This window comes from Pezoporus flaviventris, unplaced genomic scaffold, assembly GCF_033815535.1.
Source record: "Pezoporus flaviventris isolate CSIRO_AGI_PZ_B2104156 unplaced genomic scaffold, CSIRO_AGI_Pfla_v1 ptg000213l, whole genome shotgun sequence".
Classification (NCBI taxonomy): Eukaryota; Metazoa; Chordata; class Aves; order Psittaciformes; family Psittacidae; genus Pezoporus; species Pezoporus flaviventris.
The window spans coordinates 906,587-929,415 of NW_026892761.1; the positions used below are offsets into that span (position 1 = coordinate 906,587).

At 60.9% G+C, this 22,829-nt stretch overlaps 1 protein-coding gene and 2 long non-coding RNA genes across 3 annotated transcripts in view; 1 reads left to right on the plus strand and 2 right to left on the minus strand.

Moving 5' to 3' along the window:
• Window positions 1-1,009: 1,009 nt before the first annotated feature.
• The window catches only part of NOL4L (nucleolar protein 4 like), a 55,681-nt gene continuing 33,861 nt past the window's right edge, over window positions 1,010-22,829 (plus strand). Inside the window, 4 exon segments of the mRNA XM_061441540.1 lie at window positions 1,010-1,732; window positions 1,735-1,856; window positions 17,913-18,068; window positions 21,661-21,772. Of these exon segments, the coding sequence (XP_061297524.1) occupies window positions 1,549-1,732; window positions 1,735-1,856; window positions 17,913-18,068; window positions 21,661-21,772 (574 nt within the window). The 5' untranslated portion in view covers window positions 1,010-1,548.
• Window positions 10,573-11,591, minus strand: LOC133262406 (uncharacterized). The gene is made up of 2 exons (XR_009741295.1): window positions 11,204-11,591; window positions 10,573-10,968 (listed from the first exon to the last, which is right to left on the minus strand). It is a non-coding gene; the product is annotated as an uncharacterized LOC133262406 (long non-coding RNA).
• On the minus strand, window positions 12,377-14,331 carry LOC133262407 (uncharacterized). Its single transcript, XR_009741296.1, has 2 exons — window positions 13,633-14,331; window positions 12,377-12,997 (listed from the first exon to the last, which is right to left on the minus strand). It is a non-coding gene; the product is annotated as an uncharacterized LOC133262407 (long non-coding RNA).

Consider the following 22,829-nt stretch of genomic DNA (forward strand, 5'->3'; position numbering starts at 1 on the left):
GCACTTGTGGCACTCACAGATGGAGCAGGAGCACATGCATGGCACTGCTGGGTGGGCACACAGCACATACATGGCATTGCATGGCAGGGAGCACACGTGTGGGATGGATGGACTGACTGGAACCGTGTGCGGCATTAGACAGACAGGGAGCATGTGTGGCACCCGCAGATGCATCAGGAGCACATGTGTGGCACTGCTGGGTGGGCACAAAGCACATACATGGCACCGCTGGACAGGGAGCATATGCGTGGCATTGGTGGACAGACCACGAGCACACACATGGCACTGCTGGGTGGGCACACGGCACACACGGCACTGCAGGACAGGGAGCACACGTATGGCACCACCAGGAGCACAGCACACGCATGTGAGCACCGGGGAGCCTCAGCTACCGCCCGGGACAGGGCCCGGGGCCGACCCCGGAGCCCCGTGTGACGGAGCCCCCCCCGTTATCCCGCAGCGGCGGGGCTCGGTAGCGCCCCGGGACGGTGCCGGTCCTCAGCCCCCTGCCGCCGCCCCGCGGGGAGGATGCTCAGGCCGGGCAGCGCCGCGGGGGAGCGGAACGAAGCAGCGAGGCCGGGGTCCGGCCTTTGTCTCCCGGCTCCGGTGCTGCCCCGGGGCCGCTCTCCGGAGCGGGGTGCGGCTCCCTCGGTCAGGCGGGACAAGCCGCAGCCGCTTCTACGGTCAGCCCCGACCGAGGGCGCTGCGGGGCGAGCTCCCGGCTCTGTCCCGTTCTCCATTCCAGGCCGCTCCGGAGGGCGGGTGGCGGAGACCCCTCCGCTGCCCCCGCGGCTCCTCCCCGGCTCTGCGGCGGCTCGGCAGGTGCCCGCCTTCGCCCCGGTCCCGTCCCGCTCACACGTGCGCCCGCTGGCCCTTTGTCTGGGACCGGCACCGGGACCCGTGGACAGACCCCCCCCCCCCCCCCCCGGTTCAGTGGCTACCCCCCCGTAAACCCTCCCCGTTCGGGCCGCGGGAGCGGGGACGGAGGCGGCGACCGAGCCGGGGGAGCGCATCCCACCGGGGGGCAACCGTCGCGGAGCACGAGGCCCGGGCCGGGGGGAACGGCGTCCCCGGGGCGGTCCCGTCCGGGGGAGGGGGGGGGCCCGTCGCCGTTGTCGCGGCCGCTCTAACAGGTGGGATCCCGCTGAGAGGAGGAGGAGGAGGCCGGAGGGGGGCGGAGGACGGGCGGGCGGGCGGGCGGAGGGAGGGAGGGAGGGGGACGAGCCGGAGCCGCCTGTGATCCTGTGACAGGAGCGGCTGCTGCTGCTGCTGGCGCCGCCGGTGCCTCCCTCCGCCCGGAGAGGGGTCGCTGTCCGAGCCCCGGCCATCCCCCCCCGCTCCTCTCCATCCTCCTCCATCCCCGCTCCATCCCGGACGGTGGCCCCGCAGCCCGTCCCGGGCCGCCCCGAGCTGAGCAAGCACCGGCCGGGCTCACCGCGCCGCCCCGGTTGCCCCCCGCCGCACGCTCCGGGACAGGGCGCGGGGCCGGGAACCGCCGTTGCTGCTGCTGCTGCTACCGCCGCCGCCGCCGCCGCTACCGGCCGGGCGATGCCGAAGCCGCCGTTGCTGCTACGGGGGAGCCGCCCCGGGGACAGCGAGCTGGGGCGGCAGTTCCGGGACTGGTGCCTGCGCACCTACGGGGACTCGGCTAAAACCAAGACGGTGACCCGGAGCAAGTACCAGCGCATCGCTGAGGTGCTGCAGGGGGGATCCGGCTCCGGCGGCGGCTCCGGCGGGGGGAGAAAGGCAAGTTCCAGTTCTGGGTCCGGTCCAAGGGCTTCCGCCTGGGAAACGGCACCAGGGAGGCGACGAAGATGGGTCAAGTGGTGGTATATGTGCCGGTGAAAACGGGAACGGTTAGTGCGCTCCGTGCCCCGGGGGCTCTGTGTCTGTCTGTCTGCCTGCCTGTCCGTGTCTGTCTGTCCTCCCCGGGGGTGCGGGCGGGAGGGGTGGGGGGGGTATCCCGGGGCGGGGGTGGGCACCCCCGGGGCCCCCTGTCCCCACCACCGCCGCGCCGGCCCTGTCCCGTCAGCACCGGGCGGCCCAGCCCCGCCGCGCCGCCGGCCGCCGGGAGCGCGCATGCCCCATGCGGGGCGCGACGCGGGGCCCGGCCGCTCCCGCAGCCCCCGCCGCTCCCGGGGCAGCCGCCGCGCCCCCGCCGCCCCGGCCCGCCCGGGATGCGGATGGCGAGAGGCGCCCGCCCGGAGCCTCGCACCTTCCGCCGCCCCCCCCTCCCCTCCCCTCCCCGTGCCCGTCCCCGTCCCATCCGGTGCGGCCGCCGGCCCCGGGCGCTGCCGGCGGGAGGTGTGGGGGGGGCGGCGGTGCCCCGCGCTCTCCGCCGTGCACCTGCCCCCCGCGGGGGGGCCTCGCCACCGCCCGGTGCGGGTCCCGCTGCCCCCCCCCCCCCCCCCCCCCCGCCCCGTCCGATCACGTTCGCCCGGCATTTCCCATCCGCCCCCCGGCCGGGGACAGGTCTGCAGTCAAGGGCAGGGAGCGGCGGGGAGGGGGCGCCGGTGCCCCCCCCCCCCCCCGCCGCTGCCGCCGCCGCGCCCTGCCCGCCCGGCCGCCGCGCCGCGCCGAGCGGAGGGAGCGCAGGGACCCGGCCCGCTGCGGCTCGCCCGGCCCCGGCGTCCCGCGGCGCTGCCCGCCCCGGCGCGGCCGCTGCAGCCGGTGCCCCGGGGGGTGCGGGCAGCGGCAGAGCCCGGATTAGGGCAGCTCCCCCCCCCCCCCCCCCCGCTTCCCCCTCCCCTCCTCGGGCCGCCGTCCCGGGAAACTCCCCCGCCGGAGCCTCATTGTTCGGCGCTCCGCCGGGCGCACCGGCCGCCTCCCTGCCCGCTGCCCGCCGCCCCCCCGCCCCGCCGCCGCCCGGGGCTGCCCCGCCGCCCCATTGTTCCCGTCCCGAGCGCGCTCCGCTCCCCGGCGCGGAGGCAAACGCGCAACTTTAGCGGCCCCCGGCGCAGGGTGCGCCCGGTGCTGCCCCGGCCCCGCCGCCCCCCCGGGGCCGCTCCTCGGGCCGGCGGCTCCGCAGGGCTCCGGGAGGGATTTTTTTTCTCTCCCCCCCGTCCCTCCCCGCCTCTCCCGCTGCTGCTGCTGCTGCCGCTGCTCTGAAGGGTGCAGTGTTTTCTGTGCACACACAGACTCCAGCATTGATGTGGCTGGAGGATGCTTCCATTGAGGGCAGCCCATCTGTGGCAAATGCTTCTAAACGCACTATTTACCTCCCATCTGGTCTGCCTTATTATTGGGGGGAGGGGGAAGGGTCATTATTTCTCCCTTTCCCTCCGTGGTGCTCAGAGGCTCCTTTCTTTCTCCCCTCGCAGCCCCCCTCCCCCATGCCATGCCCCAAAAAAATTCTTTGCAATTTTTTTTTTTAAGACCTCTTTGCAGCCTCCTCCCCCCCCCCCCCCCCCGAGCCCCAGCCGGGGCGGATTCGGAGCTGTACCCCTCTGCTCTCACACATGCAGCCCTGCCCGGGTCCTCTCCATCCCTCCAGCCGGTGCCTCTATCCCACATCTCCCGAATGCTGCCGAGTCATGGTACCCCGGAGAGGCCGAGCTGGGCCCCGCTGCTCGCCCGCCGGCCCCCGCTTTGTCCCGCAGGGTCCCCGGGGCCGGTGGCTCGGCGAGGCCGGTGCGAGGCCGCGGGTCCCCCAGGGCTTCTGCCCAGATGAAGTTTCAGCGAGGAGCGTGTCCAGGCCCCGCATCTTCCCAGGCAGAGTCCCTGCAGGCTGCAGGCAGCAGATACACCCCGCTCCCTAAGCCCAACAAAAAGCAGCCGTGCCCTCAGGGGACAGCTGCATTTTCCAAGGGGCAATAGGGCTTATTCCCAACCGGATGGACGTTGGGGCTGGGAGTGCTTCCCAGAGCCACTGGTGGTAGGGAAGACTAGGCACTGTGCTTCCCAAATCCTCCAGCACAGGGTCTGTGGGTGCCCCCAGACCCCACCATCCCGGCCCCACCGCCCCGCTCTGCTGGGAGTCCCGTGGACCCTTTAAGGCCGTTGCTGCATTTTGGGTTTTGCCTGCAGGGGCTCTCAAATATAGAGAGAACTTGACAGGGATTTCCTTCAGCTCTCAGAATTCAGCGCTCTCCTCGTCCTCGCTGCTTTGGGCTGGGTCTGTGGGTGTATTTCATTTCTCTCACGCATGCAGTCAAATAGGGAAGCTGATAGGAGCCTCTTGCTGGACGGTGAAGCGTGTGTTCTGGTTCAGTGCCCGTTCAGCTGCTTTTCCCAACACTTCTGGAGAGCGTTCCGCTTGCTTTCTCCTGGTTGTGCTCCTCAGCAGCCCGACACGTCCCATCCCGGCTGCTTGTCCTTCCGCGAGCTCATCTGCTGGGGCAGCTCCATGCTGGGACTGTCCCGTGGCTGGAGGGATGGGTGAAGCACAGGCAGCTGGGATGGAGGGGGGGTCTCAGAGGCTGCAGGGGGGTGCATGATGTGCTGCCGTGTCTGCATGTCACTACTGGGAACCCGAGGTACCAGAAGCAGTAGCTAGAGGTGGTGTAAGGAGCGTGTAGAGGGCAGCAGTGGGGATAAGATCCTGCCTTTCCCTGACAGGGCTGGGCCACTCCTCTACCGGGATAAAGAAATAATCCCAAACCCCCCAAATAATCCTCCCCTCCAGCAACCCGGTGTTGCTGCTGCTTTTGGCTCACCCATCCTGAGCTGGCTGCTGTATTTTCTGCATATCTGTAGCGAAAACATAATTAACATGTGGTTATTATTTTCTCTCCTGAGTAACTTTCCCTTGCCCTTCTCCAGGCCTCTCATCAGAACAGGCCTAATCAGATTTGGGTGGCTTGAGAGCTGGGACTGTGCACTGAGAGGGGCATCTGCCTTAGGTGGTGGTCAGAGCAGATGGTGGTCTTCTCAAAGAATGCACTGGGAATAGGAACAGCAGTGCGGACGGATGTCTGGCACGGGGAGCGCTCACATTTCCGTTTCCCAGATGAACGTCCCGAAGATGCTGGACATTTAACACACAATTAAAAAACCCTACGCAGATAAACCCGTGGGGTGTTGCCGTGCAGGACACTGATGTCTGACAGCCCCATTCACATACGGGCTGGATGCTGCATCCTTTAGGTCAGGGTGTTGGGAAGAAACACATTCAGGCTGTACTGAAGAGGAGGAGGAGGGCATCTTTGTGTGCTGCAGCAGCACAGACAATGGATACAGCCCAAAGTGCCCAGATCTGCCCTTCCTTCGTGGGGATAAGGTGTAAAACCCCTCATTACCCGGTGAGGGGCCCGGCCCCGGGTGCGCCACGGGCTCCCTTCTCCCCAGATTTGCTATGAACTGTGGGAGAATTCCTTCGTGACAAGGTGCTAAGACGCAGCTCATTATAATCTCGTGTCCCTCTTGTCCTAAGCATTTAGCATCATTTAGACAGTCATACAAATGTAGAGTGAGATGGAGACGTGGCGCAGCGCTTTGGTGACAACCGGCGATGCGCCTGGCTCCGGCTGTAGCAGCGGGGTGTGCAGGGGGGGCTCAGCCCTGGACTTGGGTTGGGGCCCTCGATGTGGGAGGGTCGCACACGCTCCCTTGGCCGTGCGTGGTGGGAGCTCCTCACAACTCCGGGCTCGCAGGACAGGCTTGTCCTGGCAGGGGTGATGCGGGATGAGACTGGGGAGCCTGGCGTCAGCCCGGCCCTTCGGGGACCGCGCGGGGCTCGGGCAGGCTCTGCAGCGCTGCCCACGTTGGGGTTTGCTTCCCTGCTCCCTCCCTGTCCCCTGCAGAGCCAAGGCGAGGGTCTGGGGGCCTTGTGGGCATGGCTAGAAGGCTGCGGCCGTTGTGTGGGTGCTGCTGTTGGAGGAGTGCAGGTCACCGATGCTGCCCCCCCCCGGACACAGGCGTTTGAAAGCATTTTACAGCTGTGCCTGGTGTAGCTCAGCCCAAGGGAAAGGTCCTGTAGTGGGGGGAGCCTACAGTGGGAATTGGTGAGACCATGAAGCAAAATGGATGGAGGCCTTTCTCCAACAGCAGGGAAAGCATCACATGGGACCCAGGATAAATCTCACAATACAGCCTATCCCTGAATATGGTTTAGCTCCAGAGACAGGGAGCGTTGTGCTGTGGAAGCTGCGGTGCCCGGCCCTGGGACAGCACAGCACAGCACAGCAGCACAACGCTTGGGCTGCAAGGCCAGGCATGGTGGAAAGATGCTGCTCCCACAGCTAATAGAGGGCACATTTTTCCTGGTACGAGTACCCTTCAATGCCCATATTCAGTGCCCCAAAAGCTGCACATCTATAACCTCCAAGAAGATGTCAACAGACGGTTTTCACTATGTGAATAACCACTGAGACTGTGTGTGCACTTCAAGTGAGAGACAAAAAATCAAGGCCATTCAAAAGTGCCTCAGACACAGCAAACGGGCCTGGGGATATTATCTGAGAAACTGCCTAAGGCTTCCATAGCACAAGTCTTCCTTGGAGCATACTGAGCCTTCACCTGCTATGGAACAGCTATGGAAGCTCTTCCCTGTGAGGGTGCTGAGGTGCTGGCACAGGGTGCCCAGAGAAGCTGTGGCTGCCCCATCCCTGGCAGTGCTCAAGGCCAGGTTGGACACAGGGGCTTGGAGCAAGCTGCTCCAGTGGAAGGGGTCCCTGCCCGTGGCAGGGGTTGGAGCTGGAGGAGCTTTGAGGTCCCTTCCAACACAAACCAGGCTGGGGTTCAGCTCCTGGCTTGCACATCAGTTGTGGTTTTTCCTCCTGAAGCTGCTCGTGGTCGGAGTCACAGCAGTGACCCCAGGCCTCGGGGCCTGGGATCTGGCTTGAGAAGCCCCCAGCACCTTGGCAAGGTGAATTTAAAGAGCTCTGACGATCTGCAGCTAGAGGCTGGCAGAGGTTCCTCGCCCAGCCGGCAGCAGATCTGGCAGCAGAGCCCACTCCCAGCTCCTGCCCACTCCCACCCCTGGGGACAGCTTGCTGAAGCTGCTTCTAGGGATAAGGGGGGAAAACCGGCGTCTAATTCAGTCCCCCTTGCTTTCTGCCAAGCATACAGGCGTGCTCAGCAGGCAGCCCCTCTGTGGTGGTTAGTACTGCGGTGTGGCACATGGGGTGCAGCTCCAGAGGGAGATCCCAGCATCCCCAGACAGCCTCAGCCTGGGCACTGGCTTTGGTCACCAGCACACAGGAGACCTGGAGTCACATCCCACCCCTCCTGCTGGTCCCACTCCATGTGTGTCTGGTCGAACAGCTTCTGAAGGAATAATCCCTGTACCATCTACACTGCACATCCTGCGTGATTCCAGAAACTGATGGCATTGCTGATCCGAGAGGAGCAGCAGGTTTTGGAGTCCCAGCTTGGTTTGGGTTGGAAGGGACCTTAAAGCTCATCATCCACTTCCAGCCCCATGGCACAGGCAGGGACCCCTTCCCCTAGAGCAGGTTGCTCCAAGCCCCTGTGTCCAGCCTGGCCTTGATCACTGCCAGCTGAGACTCATCCATGAATTACCTCCCTCACCCTGCAGTCCTTTCAGGTTTGGGGGTCTCGGTGGGTATCGCTCTGGGCTGCTGGTTCTGACCACAAGTGGGCAGGGGAATTCGGTCGCTGAGTAAGAGGTGGCCACGCTCTTCAGTGAGAACTTTCTCAAGAATCGATTTGTCCAAACCCTTCTGAGCAATAACCCCCTGTCAATATCATCTCTATAGTTTTGGTTTTGCTGCTGCCTCAGTCCTGATCTGAGCATTCCGTGAACTCAGCTGTGGACACACAAATGGTGGGGAAAGCAGAGGCACGGGAGCATCGCTGGGGTGTCTGCTCCCCTGGCCCACGCGGGCACTCTGCATTGCTGTGGCAGGGGAACGCATATTCATATCCCTTTCTTAGTGCAAATTAGCAATTACTCTCCCCTGATCTCATGGTAGCCGTGCCCACCTCGAAAGAATTGCATCGAGATGAGCCAAAGCCACACTGAGTTTTGGCATCTGGTTTAATAGCTGATTGTAGTGAGGGCAGGTACCTGTTGGCCAAAATCGTCATCGTTGTTGGGATGCTTCTGACTTCCACTTGTGTTGCTGGTGCCAAAGAACAGCAATTTGTGAGGAGGAATAGCTGCAGCCCATGTGCGTGTGTAGGGGCGCGGACGGTAAGAGCAGGGGCTTGCTGTAAGGGTTTCTTTGCTGCTTGCCTGAGATGAAGGCAGCGGTCACTGGGAGCGGAGCAGAGGTCGGTTGTGTCTCTCCAGCATGGTCCAGGGCCGTTCATGGAGTGACAGTTGTGAAAGCAAGATGCCGTGTGTGGTTTCTCCCTGTCCTTGCTCTGCTTTGGCTCAGCAGCCCAGGAGGGGGTTTCTCCTCTGACACACAACCAGAGGCAATGGCAGTGGCTCCAATGGACCAGGGAAGGGGGTGTCCTAGGGAAGGCAGGGAAATGCAGTCTTTGTGTCTCAGAGCCTGGGCTTTCCTCCTGCTGGGTTTGGGGATGGGTCTCTGTTAGGGGGGGTCTGGGCTAAAAATGAATCCAGGCTCATCAGGAAATAAAAGGATAAAGTGCGGGACTCCTCTTGGCTGCGCTTGAAGGAGGGATCTCAAAGCAAACCCTGAGTCATGCACTCATCTGCACTAAGGGCGTTCCAGTTTGGGGTCTCACAGCACTGAGACAAGCAGCCAGCACAGAGGAGCTGGTCCCTTGGGGATGCTTTTGGGCTTGTCATTCCCATCGTGGGTTTGGATGCCTGAGCCCCCCCGAGCGGGGACCACGCGTCTGTGGGGGGCTGGGACCAGGCCTGCCCGCTCCGCTCACCTGCGCCGGGTGTTTTGATCCAGCAGAAAGCCCTTGAGCTGGTGACAAAGGTCTGGATGTGGGCTGGAAAGTACAGTCCTGTCTCTTAGCAACTGGTTCCTACCTCTGAGCTCTCGGAGCCGTGTGTGGGACAGAGAGCATCAGTCACGCTCCCGCTGCAGCAGCAACGCGCCAAGGAGGGATGAGGAGGGGATGAGGAGGGGACGGGGGTCAGGCCGGCTCCTGCCACCACCAAGGTGCTTGGAGAAGCTCGCGCATTTCCAACGCGAGCAGGCATCTGTGAGTCCTCACGGAAGCTTTGCTTTAATTGCTTTCCCTGTGCCCGGCTCTGCACAGCGATTGGAGCTGCAGCGCCTGCCTCGGAGGCTGCTCGCACAGCCCTGGCTTTTGGTCACAGGGGTGGGGACCAGGGAGGGAGGAGGAAGAGGGAGGACACGGCCCGTGTGTTTCTAGAAACATTCGATGTCACCGGGTCCTTCCCCGCACTCCTCTGCTCTTAGGAATCCCCGTCCCTCTCTCAGACATTTGCATCGCTCTCCTCCCTCCCCGTGCTCGGTTCTGCTGCTTCACCCTCGTGGTTCCTCCTCCGGACCAGAAGCAGCTCCCCTCTGGTGAGCGTTTCTCAGAGGCTCCCTTGCCAGGCACTGTTTCATAAACATTTTCACGAATCCTCTGCTTTGGCCTCCTAATTAACCATCCAATTGCCCCCCAGTGGAGCCCTCACCTCGCCCGTGAGCATCCTGCTTGCACAGATTATAACCTGTCAGCTGCCAATTTATTCCTCACGCAGAGGGCAGGTTATATTAATTGCCTGGCTTCCCTGCCCCGTTCGCTTTGCCCTCCCTTTCTCTGCTCCCAGCAGCAGCCCTGTTTGGAGATGCAGGCTCACAGGAAAGCGGGGGGACCCAGATGTGAGGCTGCTCCACACGACCCGTGTGTCCAACCTGCGGGGATGTGTCAGTCAGAGCAGATGTGAAGGGATGTCGCTGGGCTGTGTCAGACCTGGGAGAGGGGTCTCTGAGGAGGGATTACCATGACGGGGCGTTAAAGAACATGCTTGACTTCTGCTCCCCCCACGTCAACAGCTCTCAGTCACCAGCTCAAAAAGACCCACTTGGTTGTCCCAGGTTACTGAGGAATCCTTCCTGGCTCTAATTTACACGTCAGAGCTCGGCTTTTGGAAGGGTTGGGATCCACCTAGTGTGGTTATGGTGGAAACAAGGCACAATACAGAGGTTTACTGGAGTGCAGGGAGGGACCTAGCAGATACCCATTAATATCTCTCCCCTTGGCCCCCAGCTCCACGTACAGCACCTGCACCCTTGCAGAGCCATTTGTGCCCCCAGAATAAATGCTCTCCCTGAGGGTAGCTGCCGTTTTTGCTGGGTTCCTGTGCTGGAAAAGGGGGTAATGGAGTCCAGTATGACCAACAGGGTTCAGCACCATCCACATTTGAAGTGCGGTGTTCCTAAGCCCAGTGGGTGCTCAGGGGGAGCGGCAGCAAGCAGTGTGGTGGTGCTCAGGTGTAAAGCAGGATAGTAGCTGAAGCCGCTGTGGCACAGCATGGCACGGCATGGCATGGCACGGCATGGCTTGAGCCCCGCAGTGCCTTTACCTTGGTGAGGAGGCTGTGTTTTGGGAGGGGAGGAGAGGCCGTGCAGCTGCTCACCCCCTCGGACGGCCGCTGAGCTGCCAGCGTGTTCCTAGAGGCATATATTGCTGTTCCTGTGACCCACATACTCGGGGTTGCCAGGGGTGGGGAGCTGACACCAGGGTGCTGTGCATCCCCGGCTCAGCCCCTCAGCCCGGCCTGGCCTTGGCTCCCTGCAGCAGCATCAGTGGTTTGTTTTACATAGTTCTGCTTGAACCTGCGGCTGCTCCTCCTCCTCCTCCTCGGTTTCGTTTTGACATCACCGTGTCCTCGCTGGGGTGCGATGATGTCACCCGGCTGCCCTGTTCTGCTGGGCCTGTTCCCAGGAAGAGAGGGGTCACCTTGCTGTGACAGGGAACCTCATTGCTCGTACCACGCCTCGTCCCCCTCCAACCTGAAGGATTTTGCTTCGGTGGTGATCTCCATTAGATTAGTGCCTCGGTGCTGGGAGATGGCTCACGGTGATAACTTCAAGGAAGAGCCAACTCTAAACACGTCCTGCGTTTGTGTTAGTGATGTATTTTCAGATTCTTATAGATTTCTCGTTTTAGCTTTCTTTCAGGATGCTATGGAATATAAACACTCTTGTCATTATAAATGCAGTTTACCATTTCCCCCCTTTTTTCCACATTGGTAGCATGTCTCCACCCAAACCAAGATCCAAATGACACTAAGAAATGGCTACCCATCTTTGCAGGTTTATTAAACCCGCCCAAACTCACATTTTAACTCTGCCCATTTAAAAATAGCGAGAGATGCTGCACCATTATAATAATCCCCTAATAATAATGTCTGTGATACCTTCCCTGTTTGAGCCATGGCGTGATGCTTTCCTGCACGGGTCATGGCACACCGCAGTCCCCAGTCCATGGGTGGGATGACCAGGGCCTCAGGAAGCTGTTTCCTGGGCAGGGCAGTGGGATGCTGTGGGCAGGGCAATGGGGTGCTCTGCTCCCGAGGTCGCAGCAGCATCTCTCACCAAGCCCAAGGCACGGTGCTCACCTGGCAGCTCAGGCTGCTCCATGCACCCGGTGTTTTGTTACCTCGGAGCAGCCTGCTCGCCTGCCCTGTAACCCTGCCTGTGGGCAGGGCACTGCTGCCTCCCTGCTCACTCCAGGCCCGTGGGCAGCGGGGTCATGTCTATTGGGGAGCGCCGTGTCCCAGATCCAGCGGCTCTTCCAGCTTCCCTGCCGGCTCGCAGACAGGCAGCTCTGCCCTCCTGCACCGTGCAAAATGTCCTCTGCCTCCTGGGCACAGCAGGCATCCCAGCAAGCCTTGGAGCAGGCATCCAAGCAAACCGCGGAGCCTGCATCCGAGCAAGCCCATGGGTCTCCCAGGCTTCTCCTCCCTTGTCCAAGGCAGGCCTGGGTTGGAGGGCAGCCCCATTCCCGCAGCCCACCCTCTCTGCAGCTGGAGGCAGGGCTGCCTTTTCCAGGCTCGCTGTGTTTTCATTCCCAGGCCTGGGAGCCAGGAGGGGAATAAGCTGAGGTTGGAGCAAAGGCCTGGACCCACCTCACCAGCTCAGCTGTGGCTGCTGAAAGAGCAGCTCTCTCGTGCACGGCGCCGGTGCCCCACTGATCCCCACAGATCCACCTCAGCTCTGTTTGCTGTCTAAACCCACTGCCCCCACTGCCCCTCACACGGAAGTGTTTGCTTTGCAAGGAGGAAAAAACCTCGTGTACAGTTCTGGGCAGAGGAACAATGTGAATGCACCAGCGCAGGCTGGATGAGGCTCAGCACGTCAGCAGGGCCAGGGCTGGTGGTGCTGCAGTAAGTGGGACTGTAGCTGTCAGTGCAGGATGGGGCCTCGTGTTTGCTTGGTGGTTCGTGCAGAACGACATATAATTGCTTGGTGCTGAGAAACACCATCAACATTTTAGCAACCCTCCTTTTCCCCTGTTTTTCAAGCAGAAATGATCAGAGAAAAAATTCCCAGCAAGATATTTCCAGGAGAAAAAAAGAGCAAAATCCATAAGAGCATTTCCCATCTTCTCCTCGTGGGTTCTTTTTATTAGGAGCCATGCAGCTGATATTGTTCTCCGCCTGGCTTGTCCCCAGTGCCTGTTTCTGAGGCACGCACCGTGCCCATGGCATGGGGGACACGAGGAAGAGGGAAGTTCGAGGAATCTAGCTCTTCTTTCTCCTCGCAGCATTAGCAGAGGGAGCCTGCTGTGGTTTAACATATCCCCCGCAAAAGCTGCTTTCATCCTACACCTAAATACCAAGAGGAGTGAACTTCCTAAAGCCCTGGAGAAGTCTAAATATAGAAGCCAATCAAGGGCTGACTTCCCAGAGATGAGAAGTACCAGGAACAGTTTCTTGATCAAAAGTTGTAAGAGTCCATATTGAAATAAAAAGTCTGGTTTGGTGCTGAAGCCTGAGCAGGAGCAATGGCAGCGGTGGGGGTGCTGCTGGTGGTGCCGCGGCTGCCCGGGGGATGGACCGGAGGTTCCATCTCTGGAGCCCCGGTCGGGGATGTCTCTGGCAGGGTTTCCTCCCTCGCTGTCGTGGTTTCTGGCCTCTGTAGGTGCCAGCTGCTTTCTCCTCCATCCGCTCCCTGCTGCTGCTGATCATCGTCTGCAGAACAAAAATTTCCTTAGAGCAAAGCACAACTTGCAGGGAATTAGGAAAGGAAAGCACCTGAAAGAGAAGAGAGCAGCAGATAAAGCACAAACCCAGGTTTGCTAATCTCAAAACAGGTATGTGAGAGCAGCTTTGTGGATGCAGCAGAGGGAAGCACCAAGGGCTTGCAGGGATGGTGAGGGACGGCTGAGACAGCGCTGCAGCGTGGGCTGTGGAACCTGCAGCCGTGCTGTGGGGCAGCCACTGCAGTGTGGGACCAGGGAACCCCCGGCGGGGGCCCTGCAGCCGTGCCCTGCTCCGCAGGGAACACAGGCAGAGCGAGCACCGCTGCCTCGTTCCTGCCTGCAAGGGAGGTGACCTTGAGGGGCAGCTCGATAGAGCCGGCCCCAAACCTCCCGTGCGGGTGTCCCAGGGATAAGGGTGACCGCGGCCCTTCCAGCCAGCCACAGGAATGTAAACGTTGAACGTGCTGAGCGCCTGCACTGGGGCAGGAGGGGAGATGCTGTGGCTGGGAGATACAGGGACGAGCGCTTTCATGTGGGAAGCGCGAGGAGAGGCGCGGGCAGAGGGTCTGCTCCCTGGGCACAGAACAGAGCGCAGCCATTATCAAGCAGGGCTCTGCCTGCAGGAAGCGGCTTTTGACTCACAGGAAGCTGAATTCGGCTGGTATCAGCCCCTCGCGCGAAGGCCAGGGCAGCGCTTTATCTGTTGGTGAGCACAGCAGATGGGGAAGCAGTCGGCGCTCCCTCCCATCCCGCTGCTGCTCCCGTGCTCCCTGCCCGATGGCCTGCTCCGTGCACCCCGCTCCGAAAAGGGAGGCTTCCCTGCGGAGCAGCGAGGCGGGGGCAGCTTCCCCGGCCCCAGGGGAGCCGCCAGCCCCGCTGGAGGGGGCAGATTGCCCCGGCCAGCCCGTGCAGGGCAGAGCCTGGAGCCTCCAGGCTGCTGAGCCCAACCGGCCAGGTACCGGATGCTCCTGTAGAGGAGCCGGGACCACGCTGCCTCCTGGGCTCCCCGCTCAGCTTAAACCCTCCCATCTGCTCCCAGATCAGGGTCCGAGGCGGGGCCGGGCTCGCAGGGACGGGAGCGCTTCGCAGGGAGGCCGCTGCTCATCCCTGGCCTCCCCGCGGGGCTGACCCCGGCCGGAGTCCGGTTTCGCACGGGGCGGTGGCGGCCCGCAGGGGCTCGGGGTGGAGGTCACCGCGGAGGGGATCGGGTGGCAGCTGCCGGCCTGAGCGCCGCTGTCCCGCACGGAGCCCGAGCGCTGCTCGGTGCCGCGGTCCGGCCGCGGGGCCCCGTGATGGCAGCTTCCACACGCACAGCGGGCAGCGAGGGAGGGCTGCGGGGGCTGGAGCGCAGGGAGCCGGGCTGCAGGAGGCCGCCGTGGGTGTGTGAGGATGCTGCTGCCGGGCTCCGAGGCAGGGCAGGTCCATGATGGGGACAGAGCGGGGCTGCCACGCGGGGTACGGGGAGGGGCAGGGGCTGCGCTGCCCCCGGCGCTGCTCGCATCAGGGTCTGAGATGCTGCAGCCCGGGTGCCCGCGGCCCGGAGGTGCCCGCAGCCAGGCCCGGGCTGGTCGGGGCTTGCCCACAGCCCGGGGCCCCGCCGAGGGGCCCCTGCCCGCGGCCGGTCCGTGCCGGGCGGGGCCCTGCGGGGGCACCGGGGCGGGCGTGAGGCGGAGCCAGCGGCGGGCCCGGCCCGGCCCGGGGGAGCGGATTACCGCCGGCAGCGCGGCCCCGCCGGTTGCCATGGTTACCCCGCTACCTGCGGGCGGGCCTCAGCCCGGCCCGGCCCGGGCCGCCCTCGCCTCCCCTCCCCTCCCGCCGCCGCGCAGATGTCCCGGCCCCGGGACCCACGGCCCCTCCCGCCGAGCCCCCATCCCGAGCGGGAGGGCGAAGGGCCCGGCCCCGGCCAGCGGGGGATGGAGCGGGGAGGGCGGGAAGGGGTCCCCGCAGCGGGGCCCTGGCGTGCCCTCGGCTGCGGGAGGGAGCGCAGGGCAGGGCCGGGAACAAAGGTGCCGGGGCCGGGCCCGGCGGGGAGCGCTGCCTGAAACGGCGCTCGCCTCCCCGCGCTCCTCCGGCAGCCACCTCGGGGCATCGCTCCCGGGGATGGACGGGGCCTGGCGGGCCGGGAGCGGAGTGTGATGGGGCGGGCGGGGCGCGGAGGGGATGCAGGGGAGATGCGGGTGCAGAGGCCCGAGGGGTGGCTGCCGGGAGCTGCCGCCGCGGTCAGGGGGACGTGAGGAGGAGGCGAGCGAAGAGACGTGGGCCTGGAGGAGATGGGGAAAACAAAGGAGAGTGGGAAGGGAAAAGACCCGATGGATAACCTGGGGGAGAGGAAGGGCGGGAAGGTGGGCAGGAGGTGGGAGAAAGGGGGTGAGGTACATCCATCCCTGTGGGATGGGGCATGCAGCTGTGGAAAAGGAGAGACTGGGAAGGGGGAGAGGCAGACTAATGCTGGGCAAATGTCGGGACAAGGAGGATGCCTGTAAGGTGGCAAAGGGAATTCCTCCCCTCAGCACCTGAAATGCTGCCTGGTTCCAAGCGCTTGTGTCGAAGCTGAGCTTCGCTCCTGAAATCTTCTACTCATTTTGGGGGCAGGTGACTTCCAATAGAGCCCCAACACCAGGAGGAGGTAAAAGCATCCCTTATACCCATCCTTCCCAACTGAATTTTTATTGCTTTTTAAACCTAAGGGGGTTTTGAGCCGCTCTGAGATATTGTGGGCTCTGACTCATGCCTTGAATACTCATGAGCAATGCTGGGTGGGGAAGGAGTAACCAGGGGGGCGTGGGCCCCTCTCAGAGCTAGTGTGTAGCGCCTGTGTCCCCTTGCATCCTAGGTCAACCCTGGGTTATATCGGCAGATAAACCTTGTAATCCTGGAGGCACTGACTTCATCCAGCCGCTTGTATCCCACTTGCATCTCACCTGCTTCCCAGAGCTAAATAATCATCGCAGAGAGAGAAGTCACAAGGCTGAGGGGGGATGGAGAGACACGAGGAGGCAGGGGAGGGATGTCGAGGAGGCAGCTCCGGCATCCGGCCAGGACGGAGAGGCAGGCTGTATGAAGGATGAGCAGAGCGGCTCTGGTGATGCCCAAACCTTAACTGCATTCATTTTGAAAGCGAGGAGGAAGCAGGGAACCACCGGTGGCGCAGGGAGGAGGGTGTTAGCTGCCTGGGATGGCCTTGGAAATAGGGGTTTGTGTATGGGGTTGGGAACAACCTTAATTTTGAGGGCTCTGTTTGTTGCGTCTGACTGTGCTTTTCTCCCACTGCATTCATTTTCCTTTGTCCTGTTTCTGTAATTATCCTCATTTCAACCCTGCTCTGAGGGATTATTGGTCAGTGGGAAGCCTCCTAATGCCCGCTCCTCCCTGGCAGGGGGATACCCGTGCCCTCGATTGAAGTGAAACTCCCCGAACGGTGACAGAAGGAATTAGGTCTGTATTCCTCACAGACACTCCCGCGGGCCAAGTTTCCCGACCCCCACCACGGCCGAGCTGCCACCCTGCCCCTTGTGTTCGCTCTCTGCATTCTCTTTGTTACAGCCACCTTCATGCAGGGCTCGGGACTCCCCCGGGAAGGCTGAGGTGGTTTGTGCTGGACCAACCCAGCTCACTGCAGTCTGTGCCCAGCACAGTGTCTGTTCCCAAATTGGGCTGAGGAGCCAGCTTTAATAGGCAGCACTTTGCAGGAAGATGTTGGGTAGTCTCTAGCAGAAGGTTGCCCCTCTAAATGAGCAGCGTTTGTTCAGCATATAGACCATATAAAATAGCCAGAGCCCAACCACCAGTAACAACAAAAATCAAGGTTAGGACGCTGGGTGTTCCCTTTGCATGCAGACCTCTGCCAGGCTCTGCCTGCACTCCTGCTGTGTGAATATACATGAAAAAGAGTTTGCAGGTCATGTAGACGTGTAGGTTGCTGCTCAGCAGCCTGGGGTGCACCAGCTGGATGGCATCGATGCATGCCTCAGGAAGGCAGGCCTCAAAGGGACGTGGTCTGGGTATATATCTGTATGGATATGTATATATAATACATAGGGTTTGGTATGCATACAGCTCTCTGAGCAACAATGGCATCAATTCAAGGAGCGAGCTGAGTGACCTCCCAAAGCCCGGCCCTTCCTCAGTGCCTGCTGCCTCCCAGTGCCCTGCCCGCGCCGGTGCTTTGTGCCGGGCACCGGTAGCAGCTGCGGGTACCAGCGGCTGTCTCCCCTTCCCCCGGCACGCCCTGCCAGCGGGAGCTGACACCGGCGGTGCCAGTCGGCTCGGAGGAGCACTGCTCCCCGCACTTCCCACTCCCATCAGTCTGTCACCACTGCCGTGTGGCAGAATTACTGCCTCCTGCTCTCCAGCACATCCGAACACACAAAGAGCTGTGCTGCTGCTGCCAGCGCTCAGCTGCTCTGCGTATGCGAGAGAGGGAGGGTGCCTTGGAAAGGTCAGTGCGGGGAAGGAGGGAGATGCTGTCTCCTTCCTTTAGGGGCCGTATCCTGGCATCACAGTGAAACCTTGTCCTGCCAGCAGCTGATCTGTATCCGCAGGGTCTGCAGCCCAATGTCACAGGGCTTCCCAGGGTGGTTTAGTGCCATGTGCAGATCCAAAGAGCTTCCCTGCCTGTTCCCTGCTTAGCAGAATCACCCTACATTATGAAAATTCAATTTCTGGCTCCACTCTGGACTCTTCCCTTGTTTTTGTTCCTGGCCCAATTTCACTGGCAGCTTTAGCAGCACAGCAGCAGCTTCCACTGCCCTGGCTACAGCAGGATCCTCCCTGGAGCCCTGTTTAATTCATCCCCCACATCCCCTGTGCCCAAGGCAGCAGCACCGCGCCGCTGCCCCCTCCGACCGCGTTAGCCCCGGGCCCATCTCGTCACCCCTGTCACCCACTGCTGACACTAACTCAACTTGCCTGCACTGTTGTAGGGGGCAGATGGACTGACGGAGCCCGAGGGCATCTCTCTGAAGCGCGTGGCCGTGGTGGAAGATTTCTTTGACATCATCTACTCGATGCATGTGGAGAGCTCGTCGGAGCCGGGCAAAGCACCCAAACATGCCGGGCAGAAGAAAACCTACCGAGCGGTGAGAGTCCTGCCCCGCCTGCCCCGGGAACCAGGGGACGGGAGCAGGGGTGAACCACGGGGATGGGGACCACAGGGGGAGGTACCAGCAGAGCTGCTGGTGGGAGGCAGAGGTGAAGGGCAGTCCTGATGGACGCCTGTGCAGGGAGGCAGGGGAATCGGTTAAAGGCAGAGCAGCAGGGCTGGGGAGCTGGGAGACCCACCTGCAGCAGCTGCACAGCAGTGCTGCGGCTTGGAGAGGGGGAAAGACCAAGTGAATTGTACAAAGACAACTGTATGTGTCTGAGGGAAAAGAGAAACGTTTGGTATCACTGATGGCCGAGGGGATGTTTGCCCAGTCCCCTGCATGCTCTGCTCTGTGCCATCTGCCTCCCTGTCTCCCTTGGCCAGAGGGAGATGTGTCGCGTGGGCCTTGAAGGGCAGGAGCAGGCAGGAAAGGGCAGGAGCAGGCAGCAAGGGGGGCTGGGGCCGGCTGGAGCCCGCCCCTCTCCCTCAGCCGGTGGATGCTCTCGCCAGCCCATCCTGGGTTTCCTCCGTTACAAAATGGAGGCAGGCACCGAGCTCAGCCTCATCAGGTGCTCCACGGATGCTGAGAGCCAGCTCTATCCATCCTGAAACCTCTCTAGTTAGGTCAGGAATAATTTAGCTTGAAGTGTGCTTCTCCAGGGAGCTTGCTGTTTCTCCTGACTCTGCACAGCCCTTCCATGCAAACATTTGGGCTCTCCTTTTACATGAAGAGCTGAATTTACTGTCCAAACCCGAGCTACTCCCTTGCATCCCGCAGCCCTAAGGACCAGGTCGCTTAGAGACAGAAGTGGCTGGCTGGCAGCTCGTGTCTCTGGTGTATACATCATCCTGGAGAGGTCTGTGCGGGCTGCCCTGCTCCCTGTGATGATGCTGGAGATTATGCAGGGCTTGGTGTGCTGCTGAAGCCGGCTCAGGGGTGGAGCCTGTCCTGCCCGCTTGTGTCCCTGTGTCCATCCACGGTCCGTCCTCTGCTGTTGGTGCTGGCAGTGCTGGGGGAGCAGCACAGTGCCCTGCAGCCCCCCATGGGTGTTGGGAGCCCCCGGGGAGCCACATTCTGAACCCAGAGCTTGAGGCATCGCTTGTGCCTTGCATCCCAACCCCTGTCCCTGCAGCAGAGCAGGCCTGGGGCGCACTTTGACCCCCCCGGCCAGGGGCAAGTGACCCCTTTATAATGTGGGGAGATGCAGTCCCGCCAGTGTGACCACAGTTCAAAGCCTTTCCGCTCGTTTCCCCAGCAGACCACGCCGAGCCTCTCCTAATTCCTTCAATTCAGGCCTCTGGAGGTCTAATCTGTGCCCTGCACAGCCCCGGGGGAGCAGGCTGGATCCGTCTGTTTTCCCAGGCCTGCTCGCAGCAGCCAGGGAGCTTCACGCTCCACCCCTCCCGGCTCCCTCTTGAGCTGAGATCATCACATTAGCAGCGTGTATCCCCTCCTGACCTGGCAGGACGCTGCTGGCTGCGCTGCTGGCCCCGCTCATGCCCCGTCTCCCTGGAAGCGCCTTTGCAGCCGGGGCTGGAAGGTGAATGCTGCAGAGCACGCCCCGCGCCGCCGCTCCGTGCACAAAGGGCTGCTGCTGGCGGTCAGCTCGGGAGGCTGCCGGCTCCCCAGCGCTTCCCTCCCTCTCCTCTTCCCCACCGGTTCTGATGAGAGGCACTGGAGAGTTTGCCCTTGTCCGTGACCTCCGGAGGGAGGCAATCAGAAAGGGAGTTTGGATGGGAGATAACTCATCAAGGGAGCTGTCTGCTCTGCAGAGCATCAAATCAGCTGAGAAATAACAACTGGATCGCTAAAATTAGCTGAACATTTGCAGCAGAGACTATGGGCTTGCTGGAGCGAAGGAGGCAGGAAACTGGGCTCAGCCCCGCGGGCAGCACAGAGGGACAGGACCCTGCCTGTGCCACGATGCCCCAGTAGCCACCATTGATTTTCAGGCCCTTAATTGCAGCGTTTCTGGGGGAGTCCCTCGTGCTTGTGCACTGATAAATATGGCACAGAGGCAAAGGCCGAGCTGGGCATCCGCTGGGTCACAGCAGAGCTCGGCGGGGCTGTAGCTAAATAGGAGGAGAATCCCATGAGGACCAGGCACTGCATCCTCCATTTGAGCGGCTGGGACAAGGTCCCTGCCTGAACTTTCCACCCATCTGGCATGAGCAGGCGAGTGAAAGCTCGGGCTCTGCTGCCGCTCAGTGGAGATGGATGTCTCTCCTCCCACCGCAGCGGCGGGGCGCCTTTGGCCATCCCCGAGCGAACCTTCTGCGGTCCTTCAGGAACACGGGCTTTATTCCAAGGCCAAGCATCGCCCTTTCCTGTGGGGCAGAAAAAATCGTGGAATTGGGGTATTTTGGGTCGCTGTTAACAAAGGCGGGCGGGAGGACGGAGCCCACGGCCCGGGGAGGGGTCGGCCCGGCCCGGGCTGCCCTCCTGGCCCTGTCACCAGCGAGGTGTCTGGTTGCAGCCGCGCTTCCCGTCCCGAGCCCCGCTTCTGCCGTGCTCCAGCCCCGAGGAGCGGCACGAACAACTGAATTTCTGTCTGCTCTATGACCCCACTTGTAAGGGCTGTGACCCCTGCTGGGGTCGCGGCCCCTGCCTGGGGAACCGCCGTGCTGGGACAAGTCACTTAGACCAAACAGGATGGGTGATTAACCGGAGGAACCAGCCCGAAGTAAGAGGTGGGCTCCGCACCTCTTAATGCTTCCAATTGAGACCAGATGTCTTCCTGGAAGATGTTTTAGGCAGGCCACAGGCTGCACAACCTGGGTGAAGTGCCCCAGCTCGTGCTGCACAGGAGGTCGGGCTCCATGGTTTGATGGGGTCTTGTGGCCTTACAGAAACCCACGTTAAAACTGCCTCATTCCTGCTCCAAATAACCTGGTCTTGATCTTTACAAGTGTTACAGAATTGCTGTTGGCAGGGATTAATTGGAGCAGGAGGACTCTGTGATAGCCACGTACCTTCGGTGGGTGCTAAGGTCTGGAGCTGGTGTTTAACTTCAAGCATCCAAGTTTTAAATATTTCTCCTTAGCTTTTCCTCATCTGTAAAATACGAATACCCCAGGAAGGTTCAGGAGACTTAACAGTGCTGTTTGCAAAAATGTTTTCAATTCCCTGGATAAACTGTGTCACACAAGTGCAAAGTATTACCAGTAATTGATTGTCATTGTGGGAAAAAGTGACCTGCCCTTACTGAAGATTAATGGATTCTTCAGGTTACTGGTGTGCTGCAATTAACAATGCAAACAGAGCTGAGCCCTCCTTTTCTCAGCTGATTCTCACACATTTGAGTCTTTGCTCTTCACAGGCTCAGGGTGAATGGAAGGAGTTTCTGGGAGGGGTTCCCATGCTGGGAGTCCAAAGGTCTGTTTGTTTGTGTGTCAGCACCTCTTTGATACACTGAGTACTTCCCAAATGTTCCTCCATCAGCAGCTGCTCTGGAGGGAGGGATTCAGGGATCCCAGGTTGCTGTGGGTTGTGGATGCCCTTGGGCGAGGCGGGAGGAGCCCGAGGTCACTGGTGCCCTCTGCCAGGCACAGTTCTCCCTCACAGAGCTGTCCCGTTGCCTTCCCAGATCGCAGAGACCTACGCGTTCCTGCCGAGAGAAGCCGTGACCAGGTTCCTGATGAGCTGCACCGAGTGCCAGAAGAGGATGCATTTCAACTCCAACGGCCTGGAGCCCAAAGGTAAAGGCGAATGAATTCTGCCAGCAGAGCTGACACAGCGTTTTGTACCGGTGCAGAAGTCCTGAGAGCTGTCAGGACACTGCCCCATCCGTGAGATACTGATGGTTTTCCTGACCTGGGTTATTTTTTCATGCATTTTTGTAGCCAAGCTGAAAGAATTGCTTAAACCTGTTTTCTGGAGAAAAAAAAACCCAACCAAAACCATGACCTAAAGTTTTTCCTTTAAACTCTTGATTTTGTGCTCAAAGGGACTGAATGTATCTGAATAACTGAAGTTTCTGATAATTAATGCGCAGTAATTAATATATATGCATATCATGATCCCGTGTTTGATAAAGTGTTGGTAATCAAAGTTGCATTAAGCCTTTGTATCCCAGCAGTTAGCGTGGCCATTGCGGTGCTTGGCTTCTTACGGTGCTTTTCTAAATGGAACCGATCTGCAGCTATCACATAAATGGTGGGGGAGATGGGACCAGGTTTTCTTCCGGAGTGGTTAAAGTTGATGTTTGCCTATTTTTTGCTGGATTACAAACTTGTTTTCCTGCTCAAGTGCAAACCAGCAAACTGCCCCAGGGAGTTTCACCCAAAATTGCTTCTTTATAAAACCCATGAGCAGGCTGCAGGGAGCCTGGTTCTACCCTGGTGAGGCCACCAGGCTCCCTTGGCAGCTCTCACCGAGCAGAGGAGAAGAACAAAGGGCCCAACAATAGAAAATTTCCCATCTGAAATACGAATTCTCAGCTGTTCGGTGCAGAGCAAGGGCTGCCCAGAGTTCTGGTTAAGTGGATTAACGTGTGCCAGCTCTGCAGAGCCGCGCAGGAAAGGCTCTGCGCTTGTTGTGTGGTTTAGAAACCCTCCCCAATAATGGTGTGTGACACTTATTAGCCCAAGCTCTGCTCCTGCAGCACTTCCCACCCTGCTGGCCAAGGGCCCGATCCCTCTTTCCAATTAGGTCAGGAGAAGTTTTGGCCTTTGGCCTCGCTGGGAGCAAACGTGACCTTTACACTGCTTGCGCCGCATCCATCACGGTGATGTTCCAAGTGCTGCGGCTGCAGCA